The sequence below is a fragment of the Teleopsis dalmanni genome, chromosome 1, assembly GCF_002237135.1.
Source record: "Teleopsis dalmanni isolate 2A chromosome 1, ASM223713v2, whole genome shotgun sequence".
Taxonomy (NCBI): Eukaryota; Metazoa; Arthropoda; class Insecta; order Diptera; family Diopsidae; genus Teleopsis; species Teleopsis dalmanni.
This window is the reverse complement of record NC_051846.1, coordinates 175278668-175304737: the sequence shown is the minus strand read 5'-3', so window position 1 is coordinate 175304737 and position 26070 is coordinate 175278668. Positions and strand designations below refer to the sequence as shown.

At 30.8% G+C, this 26070-nt stretch overlaps 3 protein-coding genes across 4 annotated transcripts; all 3 read left to right on the top strand.

Moving 5' to 3' along the window:
- Positions 1-1658: 1658 nt before the first annotated feature.
- On the top strand, positions 1659-2737 carry LOC119666759 (cationic trypsin-like). The gene is made up of 3 exons (XM_038076041.1): positions 1659-1912; positions 1973-2249; positions 2312-2737. Exons 1-3 carry the CDS (start codon positions 1659-1661, stop codon positions 2735-2737), a joined length of 957 nt encoding a protein of 318 aa, XP_037931969.1.
- Positions 2738-9881: 7144 nt separating this feature from the next.
- Positions 9882-10987, top strand: LOC119670309 (trypsin epsilon-like). The gene is made up of 3 exons (XM_038080519.1): positions 9882-10132; positions 10185-10461; positions 10525-10987. The coding sequence occupies exons 1-3, from the start codon at positions 9882-9884 to the stop codon at positions 10882-10884; spliced, it is 888 nt and encodes a 295-aa protein (XP_037936447.1). The 3' UTR covers positions 10885-10987.
- A 2129-nt stretch (positions 10988-13116) lies between these two features.
- Positions 13117-14187, top strand: LOC119670308 (hypodermin-B-like). 2 transcript variants are annotated; one of them, XM_038080516.1, is made up of 3 exons: positions 13117-13402; positions 13463-13739; positions 13801-14187. In XM_038080516.1, the coding sequence occupies exons 1-3, from the start codon at positions 13119-13121 to the stop codon at positions 14146-14148; spliced, it is 909 nt and encodes a 302-aa protein (XP_037936444.1). In that variant the 5' UTR covers positions 13117-13118; the 3' UTR covers positions 14149-14187. The 2 variants fall into 2 exon arrangements, with proteins under 2 accessions (XP_037936444.1, XP_037936445.1); XM_038080517.1 differs by lacking the exon at positions 13801-14187 and having other exon boundaries at positions 13463-13556; positions 13609-13689.
- The last annotated feature ends 11883 nt before the right edge of the window (positions 14188-26070 follow it).

Genomic DNA, 26070 nt, shown 5'->3' with positions numbered 1-26070 from the left:
CTTCGTTTCCACTGAGGTACTCGAAAATAGTGTAACCAAAAAAAGCTGTCCAAGGCCATCCCTATTGTGCAAAATTTAATGTGAATCCCGTCATTGAGTGTCAGCTGGCGCGTCTATATCTCAAGTAAAGGATATTGACTAGCAATAATTAAGACTAAATTAGTTTTACCTAGCGAACTCACTCAGAGCTCAGTACATTTGATAATTGGTACAAATAGTAGGAATTTACTTGAATATTAATATTCGACGTTAATGTAGGAGAAATATTTTATAATTGTTACAAATATTGAATATAATATTGTAACCAAACTGTTCGGATTAAACTCTGATGAAGAAATGTTTAATTACTGCTAGTAAATAATTAATCGGTTAGAGTTTGTATTTCATCTTTCAAACTAAGATACCTTTTCTTTTTGACTTTACTATCAGCACGAGCTTATATTAATTCGCGTTGCATTCGTAACATAAGTTCCTGAAATTCGGCTACAGTATTCTATCTTTATATATATAATTCTTCTAAACGTGTGTTGACAGTAAACTCCTCCTAAACGGCTTAACCGATTTTGATGAAATAGTTTGTGTGTGTTCAAGTGGATTCAATGATGGTTTAGATTCACAATTTGGTCCACTGGATAATGTTTTTTTAATTCTTATACAGTTTTTTGGTATCCATATACAAACATATATTTATATTAGACCTTTAAAAGTTATTCATGCTTACTTTGATTTGTTTAAAAAGTTTAAACTCTAAAATGAATCGTTCAGCTATCCTGTTGAATTTTTGAATTCGCTGGAATACCAGGAATACCAACACATAACTTAAGATTAAGAATTCGCTCACCTATAATCATGCAGCGGAATTTAATTGCACCCAAGCTATGGAACGGCATGAGATTAGTCATAAAAAAAAATTTGTGCAATGTACTTGAAGCTACAATTTTGAATGGCAAATTTGAAGGTGAAGCTGCTCTCCTGCCACGAATCCCAATGATCCCTTCACAATCACCCATTCCATTTAGACGTCTGCAATATCCAATTCGTTTGGCATTTGCCATGACTATTAATAAGTCACAAGGTTAAACAATGTCGATTTGTGGGATAGATCTTCATTATTTGTCTTTCATTTCTTACTTTGTTTTTGTATCCTAATCGCTTAGTATATCATGCAGGACATCTGTGGGTCCGCTAGTAAATTTATAAATTCAAGTTCGCTATTTCTATGTTGAGACTAGTTGAGTTGAGTCACTGCACCTGAGCACTTTTATTCTCTATTAACTGCGAGGTTTCTACAAAACCCCTCTTTGTGCCTTGACTGGATTATTGTTTATCACTTCATTAGACTAAGCAATAATTGACCTCAGATCTGCATATCTCCCCGAGGAGCCTGTAACTATTCTGAGATTTGATAAAGCGGTTTTAGTAAGTATGTCAGATTTCGCAAATAATTTCAGGGCTCTATCCTTTATGTATTTTTTGATGGGATCAATCTTGAGGTCCCTGAGGATGTCATTCGTCCTAATGTACCAAGGAACTTTGAAAAGTCTTCTCAGAGCTATTTCTATTTAATAGGATATATTTGATATAATTGTCAATATTATACTAAGTTTTAAAAAAAAATTTTAATTTCCTAAATAAATATTAATAACATATTTAATAAAATGAGATATCTCATTTTTTTTGTGACATTATCTCTGTGTGTTAATCATATTCGTGGGTATAAGGATGATGATGATGAAGATTTTTCGCATCTAGTTGTAGGAGGTTACCGAATACAAGATAATTATTTCACAAAATTTATGGTTTCTATCAGAACAGGAAAGCCTATAGTAGCATACGGCGATAATCATATGTGCGGTGGTGCTATCATATCAAAACGTTGTGTTGTGACAGCTGCACATTGTCTAGTCCATGCGTAAGTTAATAAAGCAAATAAAATAAAAATGTATACATAAATTAACAAATTTTAACTCAGCATGACAACTATAAAAATTCCAGTTGGTGATATGTATGTAGTTGCTGGATCAAAATACCGCTTAAATGTCACGACTTCTACACAAACCTTGTATGTAAAAAAATCTTTTGTGCATCCATCATATTCAACAATTGAGACAGTTGCAGACGTAGGTCTCCTGCATTTAGAAGGTCAATTTATATTGGATGACAAAACTGTTGCGGCAATAACAATAGCAAGAGAAACACCTAAAGCCAACACAAAATGCATCACTGGAGGATGGGGATCTGCTTATTTCGTAAACAAGCTATTACAATTTATAATTATGATGAATTATAATCTGATGAATCCTACTTTCAGCTTGGTCCATCTCCAGATAATATTTTATATGTTAATTTACAAACCATAACTAGAACTGCTTGTAAGATTTTTATCACTGAATTTGAAGAAGGTATGATATGTGCGGTAAGTCTTGAAGTACCTGAAATGGATACGTGCCAAGGTGATTCAGGAGGTCCTCTTATATGCGATAAGTTTTTAAGTGGAATAGTTTCCTTCGGCTACGAATGTGGTGTAGGATATCCAGGCGTTTATGCAGATGTGGCATTTTACAGAGACTGGGTTCTTCAAAATCATGCAATTATGCACACGAATAAATTAAGTATACTCGTTGAATTACTTTTGATTATATTTTTGCAATGTTTTTACTATGAAGTGAGGTTTGGTAAAAATCAATATAATACAATTCCATTACAAATAATAATAGAGTTACTGTATAAGCAATAACTATATTTTGTCAATTACTTTTTATTATATATAATAATTAGGTCAATTGCTTTTATGACCTAGTTATACATTTGTAAGGAGTTACATGGCAAATAATCAAGTCAAAAATAATTTGTGTTTCCTTCAGCTGTGATCAAATATGAAATGAATTTAAGTTTGCCAAAACATATAGTATATATGAGCATATAGTATAATATAACAAATATAGTATAGTATAGTAATTTACAGAAGATCTTTTTAAAGGGTCTTCAATCTTCAATTACCTATATTATACTTATACATATATGTAGGTAAATCATGGACATGATTATATCTGCTAAATACTAGGCTGTAAATATCAAAGAAAATGAGCGAACAAATCAAACTAGTGGTTTTGTTTCAAAAACCCATAATGTCACAGAACAGAGCTTAGCCTGACAACATTCCATTAAAAAAACACAGAAAATATCATCTTTCGGGTAGGTCATGTGAAGAACAATTACAGACTAATCTTTGGAAAATACACGGGGGGAAAATGAGGCAAATTTTAAAATGAATACAGATTTTATTTTATTGTATTTTATATATTATATTTTATATTATTTATTTTATATTGTTTTATATATTTATGTAAATATTCATAGATTATTAAAGTAACACATCAGTCAATAATACGGGAGACCAACTAAGAAAAATAAATTTTTTCTGCCAAAAATCGATTTTACTCATCAATACAATCTCTTTCAAGAGCAATACAATCATTCCAATGCTTCTCTTACTTCTCGATACCGTGCTTGTAGAAGGATTTGTCTTTTACCTCAAAATAGGCTTTAGTAGCAGCAATTACTTCTTCATTTCAGATAAATTTTTTACCGGAAAGCATTTTTTTGAGATCACCGAATAGCCAGTAGACGCTGGGGGCCAGATCTGGACTATACGGTGGATGAGGAAGCAATTCGAAGTGTAATTCGTGCAATTTTGCCATCGTTTTTATTGACTTGTGACATTGCATTGATGAAACAAAATTTTTTTCTTCGCCATATGCGATCGGTTTTTCACAATTTCTGCTATCAAACGATCCAGTAATGCCGTGTTGTAGTTACTATTGATGGTTTCTCTCTTTTCGAGATAGGTGCATCCCGAAATACTGAAGCCATAACCTTCCCAGCTGACTGTTGTGCCTTTGGACGCTTCGGACGTGGTTTAACGGCTGCAATCCACTCAGATGATGATCGTTTTGATTCCGGAGTGAAGTGATGGATCCATGTTTCATCCATATCGACGCAAAAAAACTGATTTATTACGTGTAAACATGGTTAAACACTGCTCTAAATCATCAACACGTTGATGTTTTTGATCGACTGTGAGTAAACGCGGCACCCACTTTAAAAAGACCTTTCTCATGGTCAAATGTTCATGCATAAATTTAAACACACTGCCTTTTGATATCTTCACTGTCTCATCTATCTCATGCAATTTCAATTTACGATCAGATATAACCAATTTCTGAACTTTTTTGAAATTTTCTGGAGTAACCACCTCAATTGGACGACCAGAACGTTGACTATCATCGGTGCCTGTACGACCACGTTTAAATTAAGCAAATCAATAACAAATGGTTTTTTTTTCGATGGAGCAGAGTCCCGATAACACTTTTGAAGTCATTGCTGCTCTTGTACAGCATTTTTTTATCAAGAAGCAATGATAAATTAACACACGAAATTGTTTTCAATCCATTGTTTTGAAAATAACAAAAGTAGCTTCACTTAAACGGCTGTCACTTTTTCCTGACTAATCGAAATGTCATGAAATTTTACACATAGTCTTTTGAAGATTGATGCTTCATAAAAGTCATATAGATTTCACAGTGGCAGCGCCATCTGTGTGTCAGTCGTACGACTTATGACTGATGTATTACTATTCATAATACTATTCATAGCTCGTTCTTTAGCTTGGTACACAAAACTATCTTAGAAATTAGTGGTTATTTTTGACGACATCATCGGAGGTAATACCATATATTTAGAGAAATGTAAACGATAATAGATTAAAAAAACTTTATACTTATCATACGTATTATTAAATATTAAAATAACTTTAAAATTGAAGCGATTTGTAAGATGACTGATGATCGAATTAGATCTTTAATGAAGTAAGGAAGCATATTTTAGGGTAAGAACATAGAAAACACTTCCTTACGATGATTTGGTTACTGAAAAAAATCGAGGTTAATAAAAGCATTAAAACCACTTACACTAAACGCCAGGAAAGTTTGTCAAAAGCGTCAGTAAGTTCAACCAAGTATACAATTATCGACTCTAACAAAAACACTTTTGTACTTTCATCCACTTTTGGTGGGGCTGATAACTTCTTAAGCGGTTATCAAACTTTGATTACAAGGATAATATATTAAAGCTTGTCGGCAATTGCAGAACACAAGCATTTATTATATTTTCACCCTATAATAAATGATAATTATGATTACTTAAATAGCGTTAAAGTTAACACAGGCATGGTTGACGAACAATGTTATAGGTGTAATGATATTACTATTATTAGCTACAGCAATGAGGGTCATAAACTAAAGGACTAAATTTGTCAAATTTAAAGAAAAAAACGCTCTTCAAAATAGAAAATGAAATCTCAAAAAACAAAAAAGAGAAATACTGTGGTGGAAATGTCATCTAACCAGACTTTTTTTTGCTGTCTCCCAGTATTAATTCGCTAGTAAATAAATTGTGAGTGGGATTCTAATTTCTAAGAAGTAAATTATGAAGATGCTGCCCGAAACATCTTAGTGTCAAGGTATCCATGTGAAAAGGACACTAAAAAGCTTAGTGATCTGGCTAAAAAACCAGAGTTTTTTAATTTTAAACCAGATTTAGATAGGCTATTCAATCTAACAATAATACTGATGTATATCGATTGTCTTACTATACTGGTACTTTATTTTAGTGATTAATTTCCAATTACAAAATGTAAGTTCCATGGCGTTCCTCTCAGATACTTTGTCAAAAAAGCCATTTGACAATATTGTATAATTGAATGAGTTTTGGATTGTATTAGGGAAACTTTCAAATTTCAGATCTATACCCTTTCATTTCACCTTTCATTTATTACTTACTGTAATCACAAGTTTTTCTATAAGAATCAAAAATAAATATGAATGCGAACATTTATATTTAAACAAATCATATTTAAATGTAAAAATTGAAAATAATTAATTGTCTGGCAGTAACTAAAATATATTTCGATTCAATTGCAACTTGTCTTGACTAGAAATTTCTTAATCATACATTCTATAAATGTTTTCTGTTTCAGAAATTGATTCTAGCTTCTATGATGGATTTAGTGCTTACTTGAAGATCGTTTAATTTGCAACACTTTAAGCAAACACTTAAAGCAAACACATTTAAATTTGAAAGATAAACCAATTATGAAATATTTGTAATTATTTGACTTTTTTTTAGCAATGTTTATAAGTGAAACGATGAAAATAAAACAGAAAAAGTATCCTACAAAAGCACTATTTTAAACAACGGAACACCAAAAAAATTGCTTAAGCTTAAGAACTAAATATACTTTTATTTAAAATAGAGGACTTATAAACAATGAAGACAATGTATGCTTGAGTACCACATGGTAGTGTACTTGATCCCGGTTTATATCTACCTTTGAGATGATAACTACATATGTCGACAACACATCCCTATAATCCACGTACATTATTATTGAAACGGCTTGAAATAACCCACGAATTAGATTACTCTAATCTAATAGATTACAGAATTACTTATAAAAGTAAATGCAGAAAAACCAATAAATCTCACAGAAATAGAATGTACCCAGAAAGGCCATAAAAACCATAAAAAGGCCATGAAAGGCAACTATAGTGTCGTAACCCATTTCGTTCCAGAACAATTTAAACATGGAGTTTTTTTGAATAAAAAGTCTTATTTTATGCTAAAAACAACTTTTACAATTGGACCCACAATATGTTTTGGATTTTAGAGTGTTAAGATTGCACATGGATAAAGTTCAAAATTAATACAAAACTCAGCCTTTTAACCCAGCCAGCATTTGAACAAATATCCCACAAGGGAAATTACCAAAATTTTAAATATGTTTCACAGGATTTCTATGTAAAATATAAACAAACAACAACTGAGCTGTTAACAAAGACACTAATGAAATAAGTATTTAATAAATTTTTTGTTTTATTAAGTATATAAGTGATATATAAAATGTTTATAAATTATTTAATTAAATGATTTATTGTGATTCATAAATGATTTATTGTGTGATATATGTTAAGCGCAGCTTATAAGAGTTTTATCAGCTGCATAAATGAGCTCAATATAATGTGAACGATTCTTCATCAATATAAATGTGCCTAAATGAGACTGTTTGAATTTATTATTACTTACAAATAATGTAACAAAAATCAGATCATGTAGAACCTTTAATCCTTAATAATAAATTTCCAAGAAAAATTACAAAAATTGTACAAGGATGCAATTAACAACAACAAAATACACGCACAAATTTTCGTGCAATTGCTTGCAATCTTCCAATACTAAAACCTATGTATATTTGCTTGCAAGGAAACAAAAATGGCAGAAATCAGCTGTTTTGACATTTGTTGCTTCTTATTTTTAAATTTGAGTTTGGTAGCGAAAAGTAGGTTTGTTAAAATATTATACAAATTATGGTTATTTAAAATTTTTTAATTATTTTCAGATAAAAATGGAAGACGAAGCACCAGCAACTAAAAAGAAAAGGTTGCAGCCGCACAAGAAGTGGACGGAGTTGGAAATGCTCCAAATAATTGAATTTCTCCAGGAGGAAGCAGAATTTATATGTTATATATCTTATTATGTCAGAATATGTTATAAGTCAGAATAATAAAAGAACTATTTTTAATTAAAATATCTATACATTTTTGTGTTTCACTTGTACACGGCATTGTTATACTTTTATTTATTCTTTGCTCAATGTGATATGGTTGCAAAAACAGCTGATTCATTTCGATGATGCAATTCTGCAACAGAGGCGTTCTCGCAGTCTTGCAGTTTTTGTATAGCATTCTTGCAATTCGTGCACCTTGCAATGAATTTTCAAGAGAGAGTGAATACCTCTTATGTGTTATATACTCTTGGAAGAATAAATTTGCTTCACTCTACCAATATATTTATTTTTTATTATTTGATGTTGCTAGATGTAGCAAGAATTTCTAAAATTTTTGACAGCTAAAATTACAAGCAAAACTCTCGTGTGAATCCAGTTTTAAATTAAAACACGAAGTAATAATATAAAAATAGGTGTAACAAGATATCTATATGCGTCGTTGAACATGCATCATTGCAAACCTAAATAATCGTGAATAAATTTTGTGGATATTAGTCTTACATACATTTAGAACAGCTGATTTTTGTTTTTGTTTTGGTGAAAAGTAGAATATATTGAATTTAGATTTGTGCGTTTATTTGTACAATATACCACTTTCTTATATGTAAAACGGATGCAAAATTACAGAATTGTGAACAAAACTTGATAAAGTATTACCCAGCAAACAGTAAAAAAAGTAGTATAATTCACAATAAAGTCTTGAAAATCACATACATATGCAAGTGATAATTGGTGTTGACAATATGTTCTTGCATATTACCTTGGAAATCAATTGCAGAATCATAAGAAAAGGAATTGTTTTTGTAAAATCCAATAATTTTGTAAAATGCAACGATGCAAAGAGATCTTGAATAACATTAATATTTTTTTATTTAATATTGCCGACGCACAGTGTATGAAAAAAAGTAGACAATCAAAATCAAAAAGTATTTTCTGGACTCTTACTATATCATTACTCTTATTATATTATTACTCTTAGGGTCATGTTATGCAGAGTGTGTCGGGCACGGCATGAGTATAATTGTTGTTGTTTTCCATCGCAAATTTTAAGTTTGAGAATGAGAGAAAAAACAATATGCCGTTCAAACTCCGGCCTGAGCACGGTTGCCACTTGAAAATTTTTTCCTGTACCAAAATTGGTTTAAAAAGGTACCATTTCTGTAAAAAAAGGTCTAAAATTTTTTTGGATCTTTTTGTTTTTTCGTTCTGTGTTTTTCATAGTGTTACAAATGAACAAAATTTAAAATAGTGCAAAGTTGCATTTATAAAAAAAATTAATTGAAAATATCCACAATAAAGTTGGGTCGTCAAAAATGTACCATTTTGTGAACATGAGTACCAAATAAAAAAAAAAGTACCAATTTTGGTACTAAAGTACCATAAGTAGCAACCGTGGGCATGAGAGCCGGCGTATTTGTGCCCCGGCACTAAGGTAAAACAGTGTTGTTTAGTAATAAATTTTAAAATTTGCACCTTTTAGGAGCAAATTACTACAATTCTAATACGTTTTGGAGAAAAAATGGCAACAAGCAACACAGCTTTTTTTTATAAATCGCTAATAATATAATTACTACACTTTCCGATTTCAAAGAAAGGCGTAAATACTGTTAAGTACTGCTAACAATTATTATAAGATAATATGTATAATAATAAATTTACATTATTACAGCCTCTATGAGTTTTTTCGTGTTAGTTATTTTTGGTGGCAAATTGAAAGTGAGCATATCTAAATTTCCTTTTAAATTTAGGCACAACCAAAAAGTATCAAAACATTGTAAAAATACGAAATTGGCAATATTGATGTGACATGCATTTTCGGCATAGCCCGAAAGAGCGTAATTTGCCGCGCCCGAGACACTCTGCATAACATGGCCCTTACTATATCACTTAGATCCAGAAGTATTTATTTTAAGATGTTTTATAGTTTTATGATATATACATGCATATAAAATTTTATTTGGAATTTTATGAAATTTTGAAGAATTTCATTTTGTAGTATTTGACAATACTCAGAAGAGCTGTATGGTCAGTCAAGAATTGGATTATTTTCATAATATGAAAAAGAAGCTTTTATTGTTGTGTTCACTAGTTTTCGAAACCTCTTTAACAAAAATATAATAGTTTCTATTGAGTAAATATTCACTATCGCTACAACTGACGTTAAATTACAATTTCTTAAAGATAAATATTTTTAATGCAACTGTCAAATAATTTGTTAACTTTTAACAAACAATTTTATTTTTCAGTATTTGTTACGATGAAATATTTCATGACAATTATTACTATACTCTTTTTTAATCCTATTCATGGACAATACAATTATGATGATGAAGAGTTTACACATCTGATTGTCGGTGGTTATCGCATTAAGGATAGTACATTATCAAAATTTATAGTTTCTGTCAGATCAGGGGAGTTCACAATATCTGATGGTGACAATGATATATGCGGAGGCGCTGTTATATCCAGGAAGAGTGTCATCACAGCCGCCCATTGTCTAGTAGACGTGTAAGTTTAATAAAATAACTAAGACATATATATTAAAATATTTATAACTTAGAAAAACCAATATAAAAACTCCAGTTGATAAGATGTATGTAGTTGCTGGGTCAAAACAACGCTTGAAGTCTACAAAAGCAACGCAAAAAATATATGTAAAATCATCAATTGTCCATCCAATGTATTCATCAACTGGTCATATTGCAGATATAGGTATTCTGCGTATGATGAAGAGTTTTGTATTTGATGGTACAACTGTGGCGCCAATACCTCTAGCGAAAGTTACACCGTACCCTTACACTCAATGTACCACGGGTGGATGGGGTTCTGTTTATTATGTAAGCAAATCATCTCATACGCAAATCTCGTAATTACATCTAATGTACACATTTTGCTTTTAGCATGGTCCAAGTCCAGACCTCATTTTGTTCGCTGACCTGCAAATATTAAGTCAGAGTGCTTGTCGATCACTTATACCCCATTATGAGTTTGGTATGATATGTGCGAAAAATTTTAAAGCTCCTGAAATGGATGCTTGTCAGGGAGATTCAGGGGGTCCACTTATCTGCGGATACCGTTTATGTGGAGTCGTTTCCTTTGGCTACGATTGCGGTGATAGTTTCCCGAGCGTCTACACTGACATTGCTCACTACCGAGAGTGGATTATAGAAAATTCTGCAACAATGCCAAACTATTATTTATGTAAACTCGAATTCATTCCACTATTATTAGGTATATTGGTGCAAAATTTTTACGATTGAGTAAAGGTTTGAACGAAGTGCAAACATAATTATTAATTACTACTGCAATAATATATTTGCAAGTATATTAATTATACCATCTTAACATCGTAAGGTGGTGACTTTGACATATATTATATTTAATAAAAATCAAGTAATTGAGTTTGATATATTTTTATTGAAATGTCCATTTTCTTTTTAATAAAATATTAAGACAGAGCGACAAATAAAATGTAGAAAAACCGACTAATGCAAGTCGATTAACTTAAATGAAGAGACCATAATTAAATAATACTTTACTTTATTGTAAAGTATTATTTAGACTTATTATTTAAAAACTTTATTGTAACATTATAACATCAAGTAAATACATCCTATCTTATAGAAGAGTCCTATAGTCGTATTTACGGTGGTTGTTACTTTAAGGGTAAAAAAATACTTATTGATACGAAGCACATCGATTAGATACGAAGAAAATTTAAGTTAATGACGACATTGTGCTTAATCGACGTTCACATGGGAGGTTGGTTTAATTGGCAGTCAACAGGCAAATAGAAAAAATTCTAAAAGAAAATTTTATAATATCACAAGAGTAAAGCACTTTTAAAAAATAATTACCATATGGTTTAAAATTATTATTAAAATTTTATTCAATTTTGAACTAAATAATTCCAGCTCAAGGAATTGAAAACGTTATGATTTGAAGCAACACATAAGCAGATGCATTTCTTCCTATCTGCAAACCAAATAGTTCCAAATATATTCCATATATTATTTTTAACTTATATTTATTTATTATAAGTCGTTTTAGCGGTTCTTTGTTTAAAACTCATTTTAGTATATACTCAGCATTTAGGTTTCTTTTAGCAATTTTGGTGTTATGTGCCATCGAAGTAAGATACTTTTTTGTCAGTCAGAATCATTTGTTCACCCATTTATAACTGTTTTTACTTCATAATACTTCTAAACTTTACTTCATCTTAATATATAACGACAGCAGATGATATTAAGAGGCACATTTATTTCGGCAGACATTAATGGAAGTACAGTTCTTGATTGACTCCCAACAAACTACAACTTAAACATAGAATAGATGTATATTTATGTTTATGTTTGAATATATATAAAATAAATTATTGCAAATATATTTTAAAGCAAATTTACATATACTTAAATATTACTTGAAAATACTAAATATTCAAAAAAAATTTTATTGTGTATTGAATTATTAGTAGTATTAAAAATAAAAAATATAACGCAATTGTTCTACAGCTGGTTTACGATTTTGTTCTAATATAAATCATAGCAAGTGAATTTGTTAATAAACTTTCACAGCAAATTAAAAAAAACTCAGAAAAAAATTTTAAGTATGGCTTTGGGTCAGTTGGCTCATGAACACTGACTCTGAGCTTCAAATTTGACAGAGCACGAGTACAATCCCTGGTACTTGCAGTCTTAAAAAATTATTTACAAATAAATAGAAGATGCAATACAAATAAGTATTTGACAATACTCGAAACAGCTGTATGGACAGCCAAAAATTCAATTAATTAGAATAATATGAAAAGAATTTATGTTGTTATAGTACACTACTTTTCGAAATCTCTCTATTAAATACCATAGTTTCTATTAAAGTAAAAATAGTCACTTCTGTCTTATTGACATTAAAATCAAGTTTAAAAATATATATGAATGAGTGTATGAATGAGATGGTATCTTTGAAAAAATTTACTATTTTTTTTAACCTTAAGCTTCTTTGTATCTAATGCATTGTTCAAAAATAAAGTAAACAAAGTATTTAGTTGGAAGAATTGCAAAAATTAATTGAACTACGGTTCATTACATTTTGTCTTTTTGTTAGGAATATTCATATTAACTGAAGCTAAAGATAATGAGATATTCCAAAGAATTTAACTAAGCTTAAACCACAGTATATGTCCATACTATTCATAATCAAAAGTTATGTGCAAGAATCAGTATTTGTGAGAACGTGGTTGACATTTAATATGTAGGTTTATGTCGTGTATATATACAAATTTTAATTAATATAACATCATAGTACATGTATAGTACATAAATGTGTTGAATAGATATACGTCATCATATATACGAATATGTACTTCTAATACAGGAGCCATTAAAAAATTTGAAGAAAAATCAGAAACTTCAAATTTACAGAACATAGAAATTTGACTTAATTATCAAATAATTTATATAGTTTTCGTTAAAATTTAATATAATTCTCTATGTTGGGGATGCAGAAAGTTCGGGAAATTTACAATCAGAAGAATTTTTTTATATTTTCTATTATTTTAATTTTATTTTTCCATAATATTCGTGGAAATACGGACAATAATGACGAAGACTTTAACCAACTAATTGTAGGAGGTTACAGAAACGATGACAGTTTATTAACAAAGTTTATAGTTTCTATCAGAATTGGAACTTACCAAATCGCTTACGGTGATAATGATATATGTGGTGGAGCTATCATATCAAAACGCACTATTTTAACTGCTGCACATTGTATAGTGTTCATGTAAGTTTATTCACAAAAGTATAAAAGAAATGCATTCATAATAAAAAAAGTATGATTTAGCAATTCAACTGAAAAAATCCCAATCTCTGAATTATCCGTAATTGCTGGATCAAGATTTCGCTTAAGAGCCACAACCACAACTCAAAAGATGGCGGTAAGTAAATCATATGTGCACCCACAATATGACCCAAATATTTCAAAGGCAGATATAGGTATCTTGCAATTGCAAGACAGTCTTATATTTGATGGTAGGACTGTAATGTCAATATCTATAGCAAAAGAAAAGCCTGGACTTAACATTAAATGCACCATAGGAGGTTGGGGATCTATATATTATGTAAGCAAGCCAGCTTAACTTTACAACTAGTGATTATTAAGCTGTTATATGTTTCTTTTAGCTTGGCCCATCCCCAGATAATATCTTATTTGCTGACCTGCAGATATTACATAATGTAGTTTGCGAAGCTTTTACGAAAAATTTTTCTAAAGGTATGATGTGTGCAGTAAATCGTAGAACTCCAGAAATGGATTCCTGTCAGGGAGATTCAGGAGGACCTCTTATATGCAATGAACTTTTATGTGGAGTCGTTTCTCACGGTATAGGGTGCGGTTGGGGATATCCTGGTATATACACAGATGTTGCTTACTATAGAACTTGGATAATTTCACACAGTGGAACCGGGCAATCTAATTATTTAAATAAATTCATAGTTATTGAACTCTTATTGTTCTTATTTTTATTATAAAATATTCGTTTTTTAAAGTATGCTAATGGGTATTCTTATTTCTTTGATGGGTATTTCAAGCTGATATAAAACACCGTTTTATGTGTATTATGATTGAGTGTTAATAAATTTTTTTTAAAAAATATCAGAAATATATTACAAAACACCTGTAGATACATTAGTAAGTTGTACCACATATATAGCATAAATCCTACATAATTAATATTTATCAATGTATATGGATGTTTAGATTTTGCCGTATTTTATTCAAAGAACATTTTTTTAATAAAGTTTAGTAAGTAAAAAATATATCTTATTTATTGATTTGTAATTAAATTTTGAAAGTTAAATTTCATTTTGTATGCGGATTTCTCTCGAGAAATTACTTGAGAATAATTTTGGTCAGCACGGAATTGCTTTTCTATTATCTACAAAACTGAATTTCGGATAGAAATAGTTCATTGTTTTGTATTGAGTTTGAATTGATTCAGATATCAGAAAATCCAGAAAAAATACAGAAAAAAAACATCAGCCATAAAATCAAATATAACCTGCCTACATTGGTTAAGTTCCAATTTTTAGTCTATTAAATCAATTTTAATTTGATGCCGTATAGATTAAATAACTGATTTTATTAAAAATTATTGACAATTTTGAGAAAATGTCATACATCAGTATACAAAATGTCATCAGTACTTTTTATGTTACGAACACTTATCACTCACCGATATCCTACAATCGATATCTAAAGTGAATTAATATGTTTTGATATATAATACAAGAAAGTAACTTAAGTCCTAGATTTGCATTTCGCCTTGAGTAATGTTTTTGACGTTTGCGAAAAGTAGTAAACTACAACAAAAAAAAATTTTTTTTTTTTATATTTTGAATGAATTGAATTTTTGGTTGGCATTACAGCTGTTCTGAGTATTGCCAAATATCCAGCATCAGTGGTCTTGGAAATATTTCTTGTATTTAATTATTCCTAAATAATGTTTTGAGACTACAAGTATCAATGACTCGTGCCCTGTCAAATTTGAGGCTCGGAGTCAGCTCTCCTTAACCAACTGACCCAAAGCTGTACTTGACTTTTATGTTCGTACATTTTTCTGGAGTTTTGTTGATTTGCTGTGAAAGTTTTCAATCTTGAAAATAAGAAAATTATATCAACAGCAATATATCTTATATGTATCTTATATTACACATACATTGGTGTAGTAGTCATATGTTTTGGTGTATTTTTGAAAAATTTTTTCAGTTTACTATTTTTCGAGTAACTTTAGAATTTCGTCAGTGTAGAACTTCTGTAGTTTATTGGTTAAAACATTGGTCAAGTGATTTTCAGTGGCTTTTTGGATGACCAATGTTTTACTCTTAAGAATGATCGGCGGAAGCTAAAACAAATGGTATTCAGTTGGTTCTAGACCCCAGTTATATGGTGAATACTTCACAATTTCTTAAACTTCTATCATCAAAGTTGTATATAGCCTAGAATTAATTGTTTTATTCAAACGATCGAATTTTGATCAGTACAATAGCAAATTAACTGTTGCATCAGGCTGGAACAGCGCGTAATAGACAATTCCCATCCAATTTGACCAAATGTCGAAGGCTGTTTGCCGTCAATCCAGGCTTTGAAATGGTTTGTGAAGGATCACTCTATTTTGAGAGTGATCGCATTCAATCCATAATGATTCTTTTCAAAAATGACTTGATTTTGTTGCGTTTCAGCAACATTTCACTGATAGTAATTCGGTGAACCATGTGCCTTTGCGCTATTTTATGAGACACCTAAACATCAAGAGCGTAGTCTGCTCTGATTCCAAACTATCATGTGGTTTATGTTTAGTACCTTCGCAATCTCCTGTATCCGTTTTGCTCGACAATTTGCAAAATTATATAGACTTTATATAAACTTTACAACGTGGATAATTAACCACATTATGTTCAGATGACTATTCTGTTTAAAATGTTACTGAGACAGTTTTGCCAGGACCGCGAAATGTATAATTCTTTAATTCCTTTAACTCAAAAACTTTTAAGTAGTAATATAAATTTCATTTGAAGTCATATATGACGTAGAAAACCAATTTTGAATAACAATTTTGACATCGCGTACCCGTAAAACATTTGTAATGCAGAGAGCAAATTAAGGTGAGAAAGAATAAACCAATTATGTTTAGTTTTAATAAACTGTATTTGATTGTAATATAAATTCATTTTATTTTTAACTTTAAAATATAACTCTTTATTTATATAACAATTGTATTTATATGTATCTATGAAACAGTTATCGAATGTAATTTTTAGAAAACAATTGCAATATTCTTTCCTAAATTAATGACTTACGAGCAAGGCCTTAATTAAGAGCTTCTCTTTGTGGTAGCCACAAACATCGATGCAAACTCAATTATATACTCGCACTTAACGGCTCTACGTGTTTGTCGTTTCAGTCCTAATGGCGTGTTTAAATACAAATAACAAATGTGACCTCTATTTCGCATTGTCACATTAACCATCCGCCAGAGTTAGTCACTTTCCTATTATAAATGTCGATGGAATTGTGCAATTCAAAGGTGACATTTGGCAAATATTGGGTTTGCGTACGTTTCATTGTTATGACTAAACAACAACACAATAATGACTGAACAGCAACTACAATAACAACCACAACAAGGAAAAAGGACTAAATTTATTATCGTTTTGCAGTGCTTGATTAAGTAATAATTTAGGCTTTCCTGTCAACGTGCTGACACTACACAACGAATACAAACCCACAAGCGCAAATAAGTGCGAAACATCCTCATCAACGTGGATATTGGATGGGAATGTGGATGAACAATTGCACACATGAACAAACCTATGGACAGATTCTTCAGCTGTGATTAGTGTCAATTGTATTTGTGCTTTTGTGGTCAATGTTGATGAGTGCGTTTATGTATCCAGAAGTGGTACAGTGTGGCAACTTTTTGCGTTCATCAAAGTGGCCAATAATTCCAATTAATTTATACGTTATGTGCTGCGAAGGACGAGAATCTACTTTGATTGCGGTCTTTGGATAGAAATTGTTTTATTAATGACTCTCGATGCTGATGGTTCGAAGATTGCAAACACTCAAAGTTTATATTATTTTTTTGTATTGTAAAATATTCATTATCTTCTATTGTGATTTATTTTATTAAAAAATATTGCGTTAAAAAGTAAAGAAAACTTTAAATTGAAACCCACTGCATCTTTTTTAACAGATTAGGTTTTTTAGTATTGGTTGCACTGCCAGTACTGTACGTATTGACTATCACGCAGTTAATAATAACTTCTGTGGGAAAATGACAGATCAGAATATTTTATTTTCTTCCTTTTGGGTGATGGTTTACTCTTCCTTTTGGTTTACTCAATAGTGCCTGCAACCACTTGGATGATCCACTGTAAGTGTTCCATTGAATTGTGATAATTATTTATTCAATTAACTTTGCAGAAGTATAGTTTGAAGCACAGCATATCTTTCAAAAGGAATATGTATTGCATATGTTTCAAGATTCTGAATTATGTGTTTCTGAATTAGTGTGATCATATACACAATTAATCAATTTCAGAACTCTTGTTTTGATGTGCTTTTGTACAAGGATGCTCTAGATTTTCAAGTCCTTATGTATCTATTCTTTTCTAATATACAATGGTTCTTTTGCCAGGCGTCTCAATATATTATTCTGACAGGTTTAAAGCTTTCTAATGGTGAATGCAACAGTATTGCCATAATATACTCACGGTTTCTTTGTATTAATGGTTGCAATTCAGAGTTATATTACGACCCAATTTTCTAACATTTATTTTTTCTAGTAAAATGTATATTCTGTAAAAAGTTAGATCTAGGTAGATGAAATGGAAGGAGAAACAAATTCTTCTCAACTAGCTAAGAAAGCCGTTTTAATTGCACCGTCCGCATGCAGTGATAAAAGCAAGACTGTAAATTGGCTAATACTAATGTTAGAAATATCGTCAAGTGTGTTAAAGAATGGGCCGCTCTGATTGAACCTGATTGCGACAATCCTGGATGTAGACATAACAGGTCATTTGGAGTTTTTTCTTGGAGCGCCGGTAAACATGTACTACAGAAAAAAGAGACTACAGGGCAGATCAAGCACTCATGTTCTGCTATATAAGAATGTCTGACAAACCAAACTAGAGTTACTTTAGAGGTGCTGCTTAGTAAGTTAATACATCACATCGTCTACATTCTTGAATTATTTCAGATGATATGCAGGCTGATTATGAAATAGCTTTAATAAGTACCTATCAGTAAGAGAACAAGCGCTTAAGATGGCGAAAGTTACATTAATCATGATTTTGTATACAAATGCCCTGTCACTAATTGAACTCAACAAACTTTAGCTCCGAGACCTGAGCTCTATTAGCATCATGGGCCCATCATCAAACATGTCTGTGGCTACAAGCCTATGCCTTCAGTATACTGCCGGTATTATTATTATTATTCACTGTTGAAACTTACATTTAAAAATCATTATTACAAATAAACATAGTGAATCCACTTATTAACTTCCTGAATGTATCAATATCATAGATATTTCGACCCCCCGTACTTCTACAAACGGATCCAAATTAGTTACTAAATTAAATAACCGGAAAACATCATGAATCGACCTAATTTGATACTCAGAAATTCTAAAGTAAAGTATACTATTAACATTAACTTAATAAAGAGTTAAGATACTGGACCTTATATTAATAAGAATGTTTCTAATATTAAAAAATTGGCATATATTTAACAGAAATCTTTAAAACAGCAACAACACAATTTTTACTTTATTATTTCATTCTGTTGGACTGCAAGTACCAAGCTTAGTACTTTAAGCCTGCCAAAATTGAAGCAAATGATTAGCGGCTTTATTAATCGCACGATTCCAAGCTGTCAGTGTATTTACATTAGTTTGTTTTGCAATTATACTTTTGAGTGCTCAGTGATGGACCAATTATTTATATCATCTGATAGCTTTCTGCAACTTTCTTCTGTTTCCAAAGAAAAATTACAAATACCAAAAATATATGGAAAATTCTGTAGCACTCGATGGATCTTATTTTAATTATGACAAAATACATTTTTATAGACTGACTGTTTTGTAGTGTCTTCAGTCATTGAATAATCACGATGCTTATGAGGAACACACAATTTAGTCAGTGAGATGGGTAGGACTCTGCTGAAACCCCCCAGCTATCAAAGAGTAAAAGTGCCCAGATTCACTAACTCGGAAAAGGCTCAACATTAGAGGGTTACATTTACAGAGAATGTATATTTAAATTACTTTGAGAGTTGTATAATATATTACTGCAGTAGAAAATTTGTTAGAATATGTTTTAAAAGACGAAAATTTAATAAAGTGATTTAAAAAGAAGTTAATAATTTCTTAATTTAATAACCTTTAAATTATTTTAATCTACTTTAATCCCTTTTAATTCTTCTAGATTATTCAATTGTAATTTAAATTAAAATTAAGTATACACAACAATTCAATTTATATTACAATATTTAATATATGCGGTAAAAATAAATACTCATGAATACTCAAATAAAAATATGTAAAATTTCACTAACTTTAAAAATGGGAATGCATCTCATTCCAAAGGTATGAACTTTAAGATAAGAAAGCGTCTTCATCTTAGAAGGCATAAAAATCGACATTAAGATGTAAGCACATTGTGAGGTGGTACTGACCTTTTTATGTAAATATTTGAAAAAATCTTTTATATAAGCTTTTTATCTTCACACATTCACATTCTACCGGATTGAGGACATGTTGCCGTAAAGCGTAAGGCATAAACGATGCAGACAGCCTCACATTAACCGGTTAAAAAAAAAGAAGAGAAAAATTCTTTGCTTTTAAATTTAAGTTTAAATGTTTGAGAATTTATGAAAAATTTTTTTAAATTCAACTTTGCCATGCGAGTAGATGAGAGTATATATCTGCATATCTGCCATATCTGCACTACATTAAAAATTGTTTACTCTATCGCCATCGACACTGCAACATTAACAACTCAATCGTCATCTGCAGCGGTAGCGGCACTGCCTACTACGACTGCAACTGCAATTGCGATTGCTTTTGAAAAAAAATACAAAAATTACAACAACGCAATCAAGTTGAGATCAGAATCGTAAAACCGGAAATAAAACAGGAAAATTAAAATCCTACAAAAGGCGCACGTTACAAATATGACAAACAAAAACAAAAAAAAAAAAACAGAAAAAAGATAAACAAACTCACAAACAAAAATGAAACAACACTGAGGGCAAATGTGAAATTAAACTGCAGAAAAAATAAAAATATATGAAAATACCGAGTCATAATAAAAAAGATTTGACTTAAACTCTGTGTTAGTGTTCTGTGTTAGGCGTCTGTTAGAGGGCATTGCCATAATAGGCCATCATTAGAAGTGGTTAAGGTAAAAGGGCCTATCACGGCAGCAGCACAAATGCAGCCAAAGAGTACCTAACCTGCAACTCATTTTGATATTTGTTGCTGCAATTTAAGTTTTATTGATTTTCTCTAAACATCTGTGTTAAATCATAAAAATTGTAGGCAAAAAAAGTAGCAGAAGAAGCAGATGAGCAAATTTATAAATGTAAACTTTTTTAATTTATTTTAAGTTTTATTTTTATCGCCTGGAAATGCTCAAAATCGAACTTCTGTTGTGGCAATTCCACCGAAATAATAATTTGTCACACAGGCAGCGACTGCTAAATAGACAAATACACCAGAAAAGGTGAAGTTATTCGAAACAATTCTTCCAAACGATTTGTCGACAACCCACAAATGAAGGCAATTCTTTATGAAGAGGAATAGGGGAAGAAATAAAAAATGAACAGTAGTGACGACTTTGAAAACTAGTACTATGAGATTTGATGCTATGAGTGCTATGAGATTTGAAATTCTAAAAATATCTAATATTCAAAAATTCTAATAATGAATAATGTGAATATGTCCCAAAACTGAATTTCAACAAAACTTTAATATAGATATCTGTTGTAAGTATTTGTAATGAGCAAATGCAAATAAAAGTCAAATATAAATTTATTATTTATTAACCCATATCCGCCAAACGTTCGATTAATCGAACAGCAAATTTTATCACTTTTCTTGTATTTTTTGTTTATATTAGAAAAACTTTAGAGTTCATATTTATTTATATATTATATCATTACTTTGAATGTATGAAGCTTTAGCTTTACAAAAACATTTGTGACTTCTCTCCACATCCCCCACTTCCTTACTAATTAAAACATTTTGATCAAGAATTCCAAAAAAAATCCTTGCGCGGATATGGGTTAATGTTAATTTTTTCTTTCCGAAAGTGATGCGTTATGACAAATAGAAACTATTTAAAAGTTAGAAAGGTTCGAATAGAAATAAAAAGACAACAACAAAAATTTAGTATACTTATTGAAGTTTGGCTGATCAATTTATTATTTATTATTATAGGTTTAAAATTGTATCTTTCTCACTAGAACTTAACAATTTGTGTTCAAATCTAAAAATTATCCACAATATGTACGTTTTTAAAATACGAGTATTACGAAACATATAAATGAATCATTATTCATACAAATTTAATTGATGATGAATTAAAACAAGTAATAATTTTATTTTTCAGTATGTTCTGATCCAATATTTGGCACTTCTTACAGCAAAGAAATATACCTAAACATAATTAAACCAAGGTACTTGCAGTCCAAACAAATTATAATCGGACTATAAACTAATTAAATAAAATTCGATTATTTCCAAAGACCACTGATGAAGAGTACTTGACAATACTCGAAACAGCGTTGTATGGTCAGCCAAATTTCAATAAATTAATTAAAAAATTTTTGTCTTTGTCCTTTCTTTGCTATTCGAATCGGTCTAAATAATAAAACCAATATGAGAACTTTAAATAAAATCATGCTAATCATACTGGTATTTAATAAATTTTTAAGAGATCAACAGAATGGTAGTACTTCTCATCCTAAACGAACTGTTTAAAATTTCGAGCATTTTTAGGTACTAGTATGTTTCTTCATTTAGCCCAATAGTGAATAGCTATAAAGTCATCAAACAATATATTCTATACCAACATTTGCATTAAACAACCTGTATAAAACAAAATCATATGAAATGAAACAGAGAGCAGATTTGTTATTTGATTAACTTTTACATCTTTCAGCAGCCCTAAGAATTTTGAATATATATTTGATCTGAATATTCAAAATCGACCGTACTTTAAGATCTCGAGAACTTTACTAGAGAACTGAGCACTACTGTATGGTGATTAACACCATATGCATCGGCCCCCTTCCTGAATATCTCTCATGAAATTGTAACCGAAGTAATATTTCATAATGAAAACAAGTTCACGGGTTAGTAGGCTGACTTATGTTTGTACATGCAATTATATATTATAATTTAAGTCAAATATTTTTAAAGTATTGATTTTTTTCTTACTATTTCTTTATGTAGTTGATCATTACAGATGTGAGTCGTCCTTGGCCACGTTTGGTAGTACCAAGCGCCGCCATCTCGTCACCTGGTCCGGTATCTCGGCATCTCGTTACCTTGTTGGTCACCTGGTCCTTTTACCGCAGGTGCAGACGTCCGCTATCGTGTTTTCCACTTGCCGAATCAAATAGCTTTCTAGCCAGAGCACTTTCTTCCATTCTCAGACCTTTTTCTTAGTAAACGTTATAATACTCATAATAGATATTGAGCACAACTCCATTGCTTAAATCATTTAATTTCTTTTTAGTTTTATAACGATAATTCTGTAGAAATAATTATACAGATAATCAAATATATATTTATATTCCCAGAGTATTGTCCTTTTTTTGTTTTAATAGGTGGGATAAATATTGAGCGGAAGTTCTTTACTTCAATGGTTTAATTTAATTTTTACTAATTAAGCTTTATAAACAATAATCTTAAAAAATGCTCCTCCTACCACATTTCATGGCCACGCCGATGCCCGCCAATATGGAAGTTTTTGCCTATATAGATTATGTGTGATTGCCAAGTCATGCTACTATGTAGAAATAGTATAAGCAGTCGTGATTCAAAATGCTTGTTAGGCCAAACTGGATCTAAACTGGATGTTGGTAATATTTAAACTCCTTTAGGGTTATTCAGTTCCTGCACCTGCAAAAACACTTCTATTATAAACCTTTATGTATCTTGAAAGTGTTTTAGCATACAAAAATGGAACGTCCAAACCGAAATTAATAATACAAATTCAATCTTCGACTAATTGAAGAATATCTAGAAATTCAGACAGCTGAACACCAACAAAAAGCTTAGCATTTAGAACTATAACGTAAAATCAATGCTACTACCCAGATGTGAAACATAAAAGCCGTCTAATCAATGGATTGAATTAGTTTGATGCATCACGTATTCAGTTCTTATTAACTAAAAAATTTGACTTTACTTAATATATGGTGACCAAAGTGGATCACGCAGGAAATTAAAGTCATGTAACGATAATGACAGTGTATTAGGTATACGCTTAGAATTGGGCACACCAAGCTCATACTGGCGATGCATAAGATCCCAACCGGATACAGTCATCTTCCAGGAGCGCCAAAAAATGTGAAGAAGCGACGCCGAACTTGCCGAAGTAGGTATACACACTATAAGTAATATGGCATAAATTTCTAATAGTATCGTGTTTAAAAGAATATTGAAAGTCTTAGGGTGCATGCGGAGATAATGAAATGATGAAGAACTTCTTTGATATAATACTGGGAGACGATCGAGTTAGTTGCAATTATTTAAAGTTACCAGCTATTACTAGCGATATGAAAATAGTTGAAATTATTAAACTGGACTTGTTCAAATAGAATAAATCTGTAGATTATGTGCTCAGACTTTGAGTAGCAAACTTATTCCTAGGATCACCAATTATTGAAATGAAGCAATCATATCGCTAGTGCTTCTGACATTGTAAAAATAATACCCGAAAAAATGTAGGGCAGAATATAAAAATTAAAGATGAGAAAGTCAAGACTGATAACACCATTAAAACATACTTTCACATGTAGTAGCAAACAAAATTTGTAACACAAACAAACAATAAAAATCCACAAAAGCATTTCAATAGAAGAAAAAATATAAATTCCGAATATAAAGATTATTCAAGTTGGATAAAAAAAATATACAAACGGAAATTCAATCACAATTCGCTAGGAATTAAGTGCCAGAGCGCTGTGAATCCATTTAAACATTGATGCTGTATCCAATCCGACACAGCCACCTATACATGTCCACGGTTGACGTTGGCAATTGTCTCGCCTTCTATTGTTATTTTCGGTATCTGCAAGTAAAAGTATTTTGCCATACAATTTCATTTTTATTTGTGTATACAAAATACTCGAGCTGAGATACAACCAAATATATACGTTCGTAGTTTTATGTATTGCCGATGCATGCTTTTCCCTCGTCAGTTGAAATTGAGGACTTATTCCATTAGGGGCACAATAAATAATGAAATCTGATCACGTTTCCACTCAATTACCTGTTGGAGTTTTGTGGTTCGTATGAAGTTTTTCATGCCTGCGCCTTTATTCACACGTTTCGATACAAGTTTTTACATTTAAAATTTTTAAGGTCCATAGTCTATCCTACTCGTATAAGAGGAGTGGAGGCATGGTATGTTAACTTTTTACGGGCCATTTTTAAGTAAATTAATATTTTTTAATTTACAACTGATTTATGAAATATGAACGAAAACTTTGTTATGCGCGATAGTTATAAACCTTACATAGTACATAGTACCTATATAAATGGACATCTTCAAACAATTTTATTAATTTTTTTTTTGGTAGAAACAGAAAATAAAATTATATTTATTTAAAAAATAAACTGAATATATCAGTTCCATCGGCGGAAAATGTTATGATTTATGCTTGTATGGGTTGCAATTATGATTGACTACCTTGAAAAATTACAAAAGATGATAAAATAATATTACGCGGTGTTATTAAACTAATTAGATAATAAAATTTTGAAGAAAAAACACTTCAATTGCAAAAGAAAAAATAGTTTTTAATGTATTCTTTCAAAATTTTAATGAAATTTGATGTTAACAAGTTTTAATCGAACCTTGAAGAACATATTTTGCTGAAAGTATAAAAATATTGAATAGTATGCAATTTTAAGCTTAAACATTAATGAAAATTTTATCAAATAAATATATATTTAAATAAACAACAAATCGACGAGTGGTTTCAGAACGCAGACCACGCCGTTCTTCTTTCTCTACAAGGCAGATATTTTATAAATCAGTGTAACGGATCTATTTGCACTGATTTATAAAATACTTATATTGTAAGGGAAGAAGAACGACGTGGTCTGCGTGGTCTTCCGAAATGACTTATCCAGTTAAACGACCCTGCCGTTAATTATGAAATAGTTATCCTATAAAAAAAGAAGAACACTGGAGAGCCCAAATAGGTATACGACAGTCAAAAAGATTTATTGATCCTGATCACGTCAAAGTTGATGCTATCCTTGGCCTTAGCAGAAACGATATTAAAATCTACACTGAACTTCTTATAGGACACTGTAGACTTAATTACCACATGAAGATTATAGGTGTGGTAGAAAGTGACTCCTGTTGACTCTGTCATGAAAAGAAGGAAACATCAGAACATGTTCTATGCAACAGCGGTGGCAAGACGTAGATTGCATTACGTAGGAAGCGGGATATTAGTGCCAAGTCAATTAGACAAAATTAAGCCCACAGAAATTACAAGATTTATAAGTAGTCTAAAATTGTCCTAAATATTGTTGGGCCTTTAGGCGCACAATAGATCTTTTAGGTCGGGGTGCTTTAATATGGTAGCCTATTACTTAAATAATAAATTATAATAAGTTTAGTATTACATCGACACTTAAGTGT